Source organism: Meleagris gallopavo, chromosome 3 (genome assembly GCF_000146605.3).
Source record: "Meleagris gallopavo isolate NT-WF06-2002-E0010 breed Aviagen turkey brand Nicholas breeding stock chromosome 3, Turkey_5.1, whole genome shotgun sequence".
Lineage (NCBI taxonomy): Eukaryota > Metazoa > Chordata > Aves > Galliformes > Phasianidae > Meleagris > Meleagris gallopavo.
In genome coordinates, this window is record NC_015013.2 from 88,442,371 (window position 1) to 88,453,026 (window position 10,656).

The window sequence follows — 10,656 nt, forward strand, 5'->3', positions numbered from 1 at the left end:
AAAAAAAAAAAAAACCTGCAGATTAGTAAAGATACTTTCAAGAAGTGAAATATCATGTAGAAGCATCTATTTACATGAATATGAGGTATGCTTCAGTTGGAGACGTTGGCAGTGGAAAAGGCTGAGATAGCCAATGTCTTTTTTATCTCTGTTCTCATTGGTAACATTTACCCTCAGGCTCCTCAAGTCCCCATGACTATTAGCATCACCTGTAGGAACAAGTGCTATCCACAGCAGTGGAGTAAAAGCATCCAAAGTACTTAATCCAATTAGACACAAATTCACAAAACCAGTTAGGATGCTCCTGAGGATGCAGGCAGCTGGCCAATGTCATTATGAGACCACTTTCTTACACCCTGAAAAGGCTGAGCTTTAGATTAACTGGGCAAAGGGAAACATCACACCCAGCACCAGGAAGAAGGTAGCAGGGGTCTACAAAGCAATTAGGAAGCCCAATGGACTCAGCTTTCTAGCAAGGCTATAAAAAAATCCTTCTGGAAGCCATTTCCAAGCACATGAAGAACAAGATGGTGACTTGGAACAGCGATCAACCATTTGTCAAGGATTAGTAAGATCTCAGCAATCTCTCTGCCTCCTATGATGAGACGATTGGCTCAGTGGGCACAGGAAAGGAAGTAGATGTTGTATACCCGAACATTTACAATATCTTGAGACAAAGCAATCTTCACAGCCAAAACAATAAGACTGATTTGGATAGGTGGACTATAAAGCAGGTAGAAAATGCTAGGTTCAAAGGACTGACCAGCAGTGCAAAGTCCAAATAGTCACCAGTTACCAATGGTGTCCTCCTTCTGGAATCAGTACTGGGAACAATATTCTTTAACAAAAGCACTTAAGAAGCCAAACGGACTTTCACAGAATGGCCAGGGTTGGAAGGGACCTCAAGGATCATGAAGCTCCACCCCCCTGCTACATGCAGGGCCACCAACCTCCCCATTTAATACTAGACCAGGCTGCCCAGGGCCCCATCCAACCTGGCCTTGAACACCTCCAGGGATGAGGCATCCACAGCCTCTCTGGGCAGCCTGTTCCAGCACCTCACCACTCTCTCTGTGAAGAACTTCCCCCTGATATCCAACCTAAGTCTTCCCTCCTTCAACTTAAAACCATTTCTCCTTGTTCTGCTGTTATCTACTCTTTCAAAGCGCTGACTCCCCCCTGTTTGTAGGCTCCCTTTAGGTACTGAAAGGCTGCAACAGTAAAGCTAAAAATAGAAGGAAGATGTTAAGTTAAACATATGTGGCTTTCGTAGATGTAAAGGCAAAAAAAAAATCTAACAGTTGAACATAGATACCTGCAGGAAAGATTTTGAAACCATCTGTATACTTCGCTGAAAAAAAGAAACATTTTCCTAAAAAGTGATTTAATCAATTAAACACACCTCCAAGCCACAGGAAGTCGTTTACAGAGCGCAGAAGTTCCACAGCCATGTGATAGTGCACCAGGGAATCCTGTAACATCCCAGCCTGCAAACACAGGTCACCAACGTGCTTCCGCATCCGGCCCTGACAGCGTTTCTTATAGTGTCTGCAAAATAAAGGATGCAATATGAAGTTATTTCCAAGCAACAACTATGTAAGGTAATGAACACTTAAAGTCAATTTTCTTTCCTCTTTAATAATAGATTGATATTACTGTATTCTGCTTCTCTGAGCAAGCATCCAGTGTGAATTCTAAGCAACACAATATGCAAAAGTAAAAGAACCAGCATTCGGAGGAGATGCTGAAAAGAAAAATGCGTTGCATATTCTGGCTGTATAGCATTTATACACATGTAGTTGGATATAAATGATCGCCCTTCAGAACGCTTGAACAGCCTCTCCTACATTAAAGAAACATCACCTTTTTAGAACTGCTATGCTTCATGAACAAAGAACGTGTTACAGCCACCATTAGCAAAATGATCAGATCTCCTAGAAAGTTCCTTTTCATTTCCATCCTATTCCACTTTTAACAGGCTCAGTATAACCACTGCCCACTTCAAGTAAGGACTGACAGGGTTTTACCTGCCACTCCTTTTTCATTTGTTCAAATAAAATCTGACCCAGCATCAGCAATACCATTTCCTTCCTTTCCCAAACAAAATTACTACACAACACCAATGCAGCCTTACTGAAAATAGTTTTAGGCTTTGTAGAACTAGAGAGGCAATCGGGTCATAAATCAATGCAACAAAGGCACAAACATCACTACTTTATTATTATTATTTAATAAATTACAGCTAAACAAATGTAACAGATGCGATGTGGGACATACTGTGCTCCCAAAGCATCTCATGATTTAAGACAGGAGAGATCACTCATCATTCATAGAATCACAGAATGGCCAGGGTTGGAAGGGACCTCAAGGATCATGAAGTTCCAACCCCCTGCCACATGCAGGGCCACCAACCTCCCCATTTAATTAATACTAGACCAGGCTGCCCAGGGCCCCATCCAACCTGGCCCTGAACACCTCCAGGGATGGGGCGTCCACAACCTCTCTGGGCAGCCTGTTCCAGCACCTCACCACTCTCTCTGTAAAGAACTTCCCCCTGACATCCAACCTAAATCTTCCCTCCTTCAACTTAAAACCGTTTCCCCTTATCCTGCAGTTATCTACCCTTTCAAAGAGTTGATTCCCCTCCTGTTTGTAGACTCCCTTTAGGTATTAAAAGGCTGCAATGAGGTCAGAAGCCCAGCTCCCTCAGCCTGCCTTTGTAGGGGAGGTGCTCCAATCCCCTGATCACCTTCGTGGCTCTCCTCTGGACCCTCTCTAACTGCTCCCTGTCTTTCTTGTACTGGGAGAGCAGTACATTCAGAGCAATGCTACTCTTTCTTGAATCTATCAGCAATCCTTCAGGTCTCCCCTTCAGCAGGCGTATTACCTAGCAAGACTATCCTTGCTCTACCTGCTCTAGAGAGGTTGTGGATGCCCCATCCTTGGAAGTGTTCAAGGCCAGGCTGGATGGGGCCCTGGGCAGCCTGGTCTAGTATTAAATGTGGAGGTTGGTGGCCCTGCATGTGGCAGGGGGTTGGAGCTTCATGATCCTTGCGGTCCCTTCCAACCCTGGCCATTCTGTGATTCTATGATACCTTACATTGCTTAGAATTAAACTTCAGCCCAGTTACTGTACTTGTTTATCTACATCTCTCCAATAGGGTATCCTTACGATTTAATAATGTCTTCCAAGTCTATGAATATAAAAATACACGCATACATACAACTTATAATTTCACGTTCCGAAATGCACATCAAGGAAAAGAAGTCTTTTTATGTTTAGACAGTAGACTGAAAGACAAGGAAGCCATGTGAGAACGAAGATTTCATTGAAGGAATTGCAGTAGATGTTGCTCTTTCTTATATGACAGAAGTCTCTCCAAACAACCTGGATAACTTGGGCTTCCAAAAACACAAAGGACCACATCAGACTGACTGTCATGGTTTTGTGCTTTTAACTCGTATCAGCTCTGGCTATACTTTTATCCAGTTCAGCAATTCAAAAAACAGGTAACATGAATTTTATGAGATACTGAACTTTTATACCCCGAAATAAGACTTGAATATATGGGGAACTGTCATGATTATGTAATTAAAGGGGACCTGAGGTGGTGCTTTTCTCAATTTCCCTCCCAGAACTGGGAAGAAAATAGTTCCATCCTAATTCCTTTCAAATATGAACACCTCAATGTTTTTCACCCTACATTTTCAAGTAATCTGTAGATTTATGGACAAACTATATTTCTTATTCTCTCAAAACCGTGGTTTTAAAGCTTCTTCCTCCAGATTTTCCAGATAATATGTTAAACTTATAAATACGAGTCATACAACAAAAGCAAAAGGGACAGTGCCAGGCAGCTGATCCAGAATTTAACACCCAAACCATTTCTACAACACTGCCCCACCAGCAGCTCTCCCTAACCAATACCTCATTTTGCCAAAACTTCATCCATGCATTACAGTATAACTTGGACATCAACAAACATTGCTTATTCTAGCAATTATTTTGTTTATAAACAAAAAGATCAATTTATTCCTGATGAGGAAAAAATTTACCTCTAGTTATTCAAAGACCAAATTCACTCAACGTACATTTAAGCTCTTAAATATTATGCCAAGAAAGGATTTACTTCTTATGGTCCCTTCAATCATTCATTATCCTCCTGGAAAACAACTTCTTGTGAATTATAGAGGAAGTCTGCATTGTAGATATGTAGAAACTGTCTTAATTTAGCTCTCATGATGTCACACAAGGACACTATTTATCAGTTAGTGCAAGCGTGTCCAAAAAATATAAAAGAGGAAGATTTCAATAAAGCTAAACCCACTCTTCGCAGACAGAAAAACTCAATTCATTTGGTATTTGTGATGCTTGCTTCAGAAAAAATCTCATGTCTACAACATCAGGTGGCCAGGATTAAGATGACCAGAGGGCTGGAACACCTCTCCTCTGAGGAAAGGTTGAGGGAACTGGGCTTGTTTAGCTTGGAGGAGAGAAGGCTCCGGGGTGACCTCATTGTTGCCTTCCAATATTTGAAGGGCACATATCATCAGGAGGGGGAACTGCTGTTTATGAGGATGGATAGTGATGGGACAAGGGGGAATGGTTTTAAACTGAGATAGGGGAGATACAGGTCAGACACTAGGAGGAAGTTTTTCACACAGAGGGTGGTGACACACTGGAACAGGTTGCCCAAGGAGTTTGTGGATGCCCTGTTCCTGGAGGCATTCAAGGCTGGATGTGGCTCTGAGCAGCCTGGTCTGATGGTTGGTGACCCTGCACATAGCAGGGGGGTTGAAACTAGATAGTCATTGTGGTCCTTTTCAACCCAAGCCATTCTATGATTCTATGATTAAAGGCATGATGAAGCAATGGAGTTTCTTCAATCCATATGGGTTGCAAATTTAATGGGAAAAAATATACAGGCATATTTATCTCAGCATGAAATTCCAAAATTGTAACATTCAGCTGGCTCTGCTTCACGGCTTTACATGAAGGATCAGGCCACAAAGCTGAAAGCAAGCAGCGTATAGATATCTTCTCTCTCTAGTTTTCATTTTGATTAAATCATCGGTTAATTATTTTGGCTCTTTACAGCTTAGCTCTGTTTGATGACAGGAAGTTACACACAGTAATGGCTATTTTCTGTCCATCAGCTCCTCACCATACCCCCACTGATCAGAGCTGTTTCTCTTTTGTCCTGAAGATCATTTAAGACAAAGTCTTAGCAAAGCCACTCCCGTGTCTCACACAACGACACCATAAAATGCCTTTACTGAACTATCCTCCAAGAAAGTCATGCCCTTTGATATAGGACCACACAGTACTGGAAAGCCTCAATGAGGTCTCCCCCAAGCCTTCTCTTTTCCAAGCTAAACAAGCCCAGTTCCCTCAACCTTTCCTCACAGGAGAGATGCTCCAATCCTCTGATCATCTTAGTGTCCTCCTCTGGACCCACTCCAAGAGCTCCACGTCCTTCCTGTACTGAGGCCCCGAGGCCTGGATACAGTACTGCAGATGGGGCCTCACAAGCTGAGTAGAGGGGGACAATCACCTCCCTGTCCCTGCTGGCCACCCCTTTTTTAATGCAGCCCAGAACACAGTTGGCCTTCCAGGCTGTAAGCGCACATTGATGGCTCATGTCCAGCTTCTCATCTACCAGGACCCCCAAGTCCTTCTCTGTGGGGCTGCTCTCAAGGAAATCTTTCCCCAGTTTGTATAAATACCTGGGACTGCCCCAACCCAAGTGCAGCAATCCAAACCCACCTCCAGCACCTGTAAATACAGCTGACTACAAAAGGAGTTTTCAGTCTTATTCTCTGAAGTAGTTTGTTTGTGTTCATTTGATACTTAACATGCACTTCGTTCTTGAAAATAACAGTGATCATCACCAGCAGTACCCACAATTTCTGCCTGAAAGCAGAGGACGATTAACCTGACCTGGGAGCCAGAACAGCACTACTCATTTCCAATTCTACTGCATTTGCTATATAGGATGTATGTTTTCCCCCTTCATCCCCATTCTAGGATGCCAGAATAATTTTTATACAAAAACTAGACTAACAGTATTACATTTCAAGACAGAATTTATTTTCACTACAAACCATCCAGCAATGAGTTTGAAGGATTTTCTGAATCCTGAATATTTCACAATGGCTAAATTTAAAAACAAGAAACATGCAAAATGAATTTGCAAAATTCATGCAGAATGCTTCAACAAAAACTTCCATCCAACCTCGCCAATTCCAATTAGCATGCAGAACTACAGACATCACCAATCATAACATTAATCTGACTTCAAATACAGCAGCATTTCATCAACTGCCAGAAGGTCTGAATTTGGAAACCAAACACAGGCAGCAACAGCTTCATGGTTTTGGAGTTTAAAAGACAAAGCAAATTCCAGAGGCTAGCAGCCGCCTAAGCGCACTATGTGTGCCCTACAAAACAAAATCAGCACTGCTATCAAATATAATTGCCAAATGCGCCAAAAAGGGTCAACGACAGCCGTAAGGCTCCAGGCAGCAATTGTTTGTGTGTGTACTGAAAAACAAAGAGAAAAAGCGACACTAAACTATGCAATGAAGGCAGAGTGGAGAGGCAGTGTATGGAAGAAAGCTAACTACTTTGAAATGTACGCAGTCACAGCCTACCTTTTTAGACCCAACAACAAACTCACAGGGCAGTATGAGAGAAGGAGGAAAAGAAAGGAACAAAACAAAAATTAGAAAGACAGAACAGAAATAAAATAAACAGCCACATACACATCCTGAGATATCACAAAGTCTGAGAAGTCAGTAAACAAATCCCATCTACACAGAATAGAGAAGCAGACATCCAGTAACACAGCCCTACCTTCTCACCACTCAGCAGCATTAAAGGGATCCCTTATCAGCATTAAAAAAGAAAGATCCTAGAACAGAAACTGATGTAAAAAACACGTTCCTGATGTATGAACTGCATCTAAAAGACACTGATCATGTTACATTGATTATGAAATTGAGTGGCAAATACTAATGCTTGGTATTAATGTTAGTCTTACCAACTGAACATCGATTCTATCTAGCGAGTTTGGACCATAAATATTAACCTTTATAGTTCACAGTAAATTGCAGAAGAAAAGCCTATTTTAAGAGATTGGGTAGTTTTAATTAGTCTTCATGTGATCATACATATGTAACTTCTTAACATGTTTTCTCTCAATATACATAACTGCCTTCCCAAAAGAAGATGTTTCATTTGCTTGCCTATTATTTCCACATGCAGCCCACACATTTAGACAACCTTCATTCCTCACTGGACAGACTTACACAATGTAGCATCTTGCAAAGACACAACCTGGACTGAAGAAGGTCCTCTTTAACCCTGCGTCTCAGTATTTCCACTTAATGCAGTACATCCCCTTTAATTAGGGAACCTGTTGCTGCTAAACAGAATGTGATACAACACTTCATTTCAAGCCAAGAAATAAAATAATAAATATCCTAGCATTTCACATCTAAAGACTTTGGCTGGAAGGTTTAATTTGGTTTAATAAACCCACCATAGTTCAACCCACTTCACAGGCCTGAATTTCCGCTAGGTAGAACACAGAAGCCAGAATACATTGTGCTGTGTGAAAGGTGCCTGCACAGAGAAGCTCACGTTTACTACACATATTTACTTCTCTCTCAGTGAAGGACAACTCTTTTTCAGCTCTTAAAACAGACGCAGCAACTCCACAGTAAAATAAAAGCTTAAAAAATACTCTTTCAAACCAAAAAAAAAGTTGAGAATATTTACTTTTGCTTAACAGTGAAGTACGTGAAGCACTTATTAAAGTATATCCACTGATTCAGACTTAATGAAAAACTATTTCAAAGATATAATCAAACGACACAACAAATTCTGAGACTCTAGCAAAGACTTTTGGCAAACTGGAACACAAAATCTTGGTGATTAAGTTATCATGTTCACTCAAAAAGCGTCCTAATAAAAGCCAAGATTCTAAAAGGGATCACCTAGTCTACCAAATGTTGCTGCCTACAGAGACTACAAAAAACAATAACAACAACTAACACTACCAATGAAAGTTGGGTACTGCATATTAGGAGGAAATTCTTTACTATGAAGGTGAGACACTGGAACTGGCTGCCCAGAGAGGTAGTGACTGCCACCTCTCTGGAAGCATTCAAAGCCAGGCAGGATGGGGCTTTGAGCAACCTGGTCTAGAAGGAGGTGTCCCTGCCTATAGCAGGGGGGTTGGAACTAGATGATCCTAAAGGTCCCTTCCAACCCAAACCATTCTATGATTCTAACTAATCAGAAGACCCATAGAGTAGCTAATGTAGGGGACAACAGAGGCCCTGGAGCAGAGAAGGGTGCTGCTGGCCCTTCATCATGTGAAAGGTATTATTTTCATGCACATTATGCATCCTGATAGGATTTGCAGTCTTCTCTCTTCTCTGAGACCAAAGGAACAAAGATGGTTGATTCCATCCTTTGGATCTGACTTCAAGTAATGGAGCCAAACAAACTTTGCACCTACCTACAGGCAAAAGGCCACAAATATTAATTCCTAACACCAGAACTATGTAACATAGATCTGAAAGTTGAGTGAGCACATGATTAAGGAAAGATGTGATGGAAGGAGGAAAAAAAAAACTATAACACGGGCAAAACCAAAGTTCTTCCTACAACTGTGAGAAGAATGATTGCCAAACGTGATTAGTCAAAACTATCAAATAACAAAATAAAAATGAAAGACAAGGAAAAGACGTTGAACTTAAGAAACCAAGATAAAAGGATATAAAATTACTTTAATTGATGTAAGCTGAATGCTCTTAATTACACTGTATATCTACAAACCCTTTGAATCCTTCCTCAGAAACTCTCATCTCAGTGACATCTTCCTACTACTTAGCCTCATAAATTATTAAATGCATGTACATACTAAAAACATCAAATGAAGTCAGACCACAAAAATTAAATTCCATAAAACAGCAGCAGATTCATACAAGAAGATACGAGCACAACATTTACTGCAGCACTTTGTCTTTTCTAGCAGGCTTGTTCTAGCTGCTTACCTACTGTCTGTGTCCAGCCCTACAAAATCCTTCTTCTCAAAAGGAACGCAGAGCAGCGGGATCTTGTCTCCAGACTTATCAGTGGCTCTGTCAAGCCGCTTAGACTCCAACACAATGAAGAGGGATTCGATGAAATCTTCTATTCTCTTCTCCACGGTTTCACATTCATCATAACTGGGGTAAAACGCCACATCTGTGCGGGGCTGCTCTGCAATCTCTCCTTGAAGTCCGAAGACAAACAGCCGGGAATCATAGAGCGTAGCGCCATACATTTCCTTCTGAAGATGGAACTTCTCAAACGTCTGAGGCCAGTCCTTGGCAGAAGAACAGTCTGTGATAGTTATCAGCCCCACAACTTTGCGGTGTGTCTGAAAATCCCCCCATTCGTTGTTCTCGGGAGGATAATGGTGCCTGTAGCGGATGTACAGCACACGCTGGGAGTCGCGCACATTGACTTGATTCACAGCTGAAATCCGCTTGTAGATCCTAAAAAAGCTCTCTTCTGGTACAATGCCAATGGGCTGGACCACAACCAGGAGAGTCTGATGATCCTCAGCACACTGCATGTAGTCAGGAACACTCATTTTGCACCAGCTGCAGGCTAGCAAGAGATAAATGTGTATTATTTAACACACAGAAGCAAACACAGCCATTGAATAATGGCAGGGCTTTATCACAAAGATCATATAATTGTTTGAAAACTGGAAGGGGACCCTTAAAGGTCATCTCATCCAACTCCCCTGCAACGAAAAAGGGCATCTACAGCTACATCAGGGTGCTCAGAGCTCTATCCAGCCCCATCACAAGCACTGTATATTATGTGCTGCTTTAAATCACCGCCAAAAAACACCTGTGCTTTTGCTTTTTTTTTTTTCAGCCAGATCATTTCACACAGATGCAAGACAAAAGCCAATGCAGCACATGGGACAACACTCTGCTCATGGGGCCATGGAGGAAATGCTGAACTCCTCAGCATAGACTTCCTTGAGCCTCAGGCTCTGCAGTCAGCCTCCAGGACACATCTCGAGGAGGTATACAGCCCTGTGTGTGGTGGGATGTGGACTACCAAACAACGAGAACAGCCAAACCTCACACATCCATGCTTTCCTAAGGATCAGGAAAATCAGGTCCAAAGTATTCATTACTGAGAATAAAGTGGTTATTTCCTCAAAGCTCAGCAGAAGGACCATAAAAATAGTTTGGATTTCAGCATCTGGGATTCCTTCCCCCCCCTGAGTTATCCCAAACTGCATTTCTGTGGCTGTGACCGAGCCCTGTATTGCTCCGTGCCTCCCAACCACGGGCATCTGCCGGCTACAGAGCTGCACCCACCACCAGGAACAAACAGCACAGCTTTCAGCTGGCACCACACGAACAAGGGAAGAGGCTCGAACCCTTTCTAATATCAGAAAGAAGGCGTTTTGCTGGGCTATCCGCCGCTTCCCACCCCGCACCCCGCACCCCGTAAGGAAAGGGAGCTGAGGGGCACAGTGAGGTGAAGGAGAGTGTCCCAGGGGTTGGAGAGGGGGCAGAGGAGAGAGGCGCGGCCGCCTCAGGGTCCCGCGCTAAGGGGAGTGGAGGGGCGCACTC

General features: G+C 42.5%; 1 protein-coding gene across 1 annotated transcript; it reads right to left on the reverse strand.

Moving 5' to 3' along the window:
• Positions 1-1,373: 1,373 nt before the first annotated feature.
• On the reverse strand, positions 1,374-9,686 carry LOC109366911 (trafficking protein particle complex subunit 9-like). The gene is made up of 2 exons (XM_019614261.1): positions 9,067-9,686; positions 1,374-1,548 (listed from the first exon to the last, which is right to left on the reverse strand). The coding sequence occupies exons 1-2, from the start codon at positions 9,648-9,650 to the stop codon at positions 1,389-1,391; spliced, it is 744 nt and encodes a 247-aa protein (XP_019469806.1). The 5' UTR covers positions 9,651-9,686; the 3' UTR covers positions 1,374-1,388.
• Between the last annotated feature and the right edge of the window lie 970 nt (positions 9,687-10,656).

Bases quoted from the DNA above. Each gene is read 5' to 3' on its own strand.
- LOC109366911 (XM_019614261.1), bottom strand. From the start codon at position 9,650: ATGAGTGTTCCTGACTACATGCAGTGTGCTGAGGATCATCAGACTCTC. The intron at 1,549-9,066 runs GTAAGCAGCTAG...TTTATTTTGCAG, and splicing joins GGGCTGGACACAGACAGTAG to ACACTATAAGAAACGCTGTC.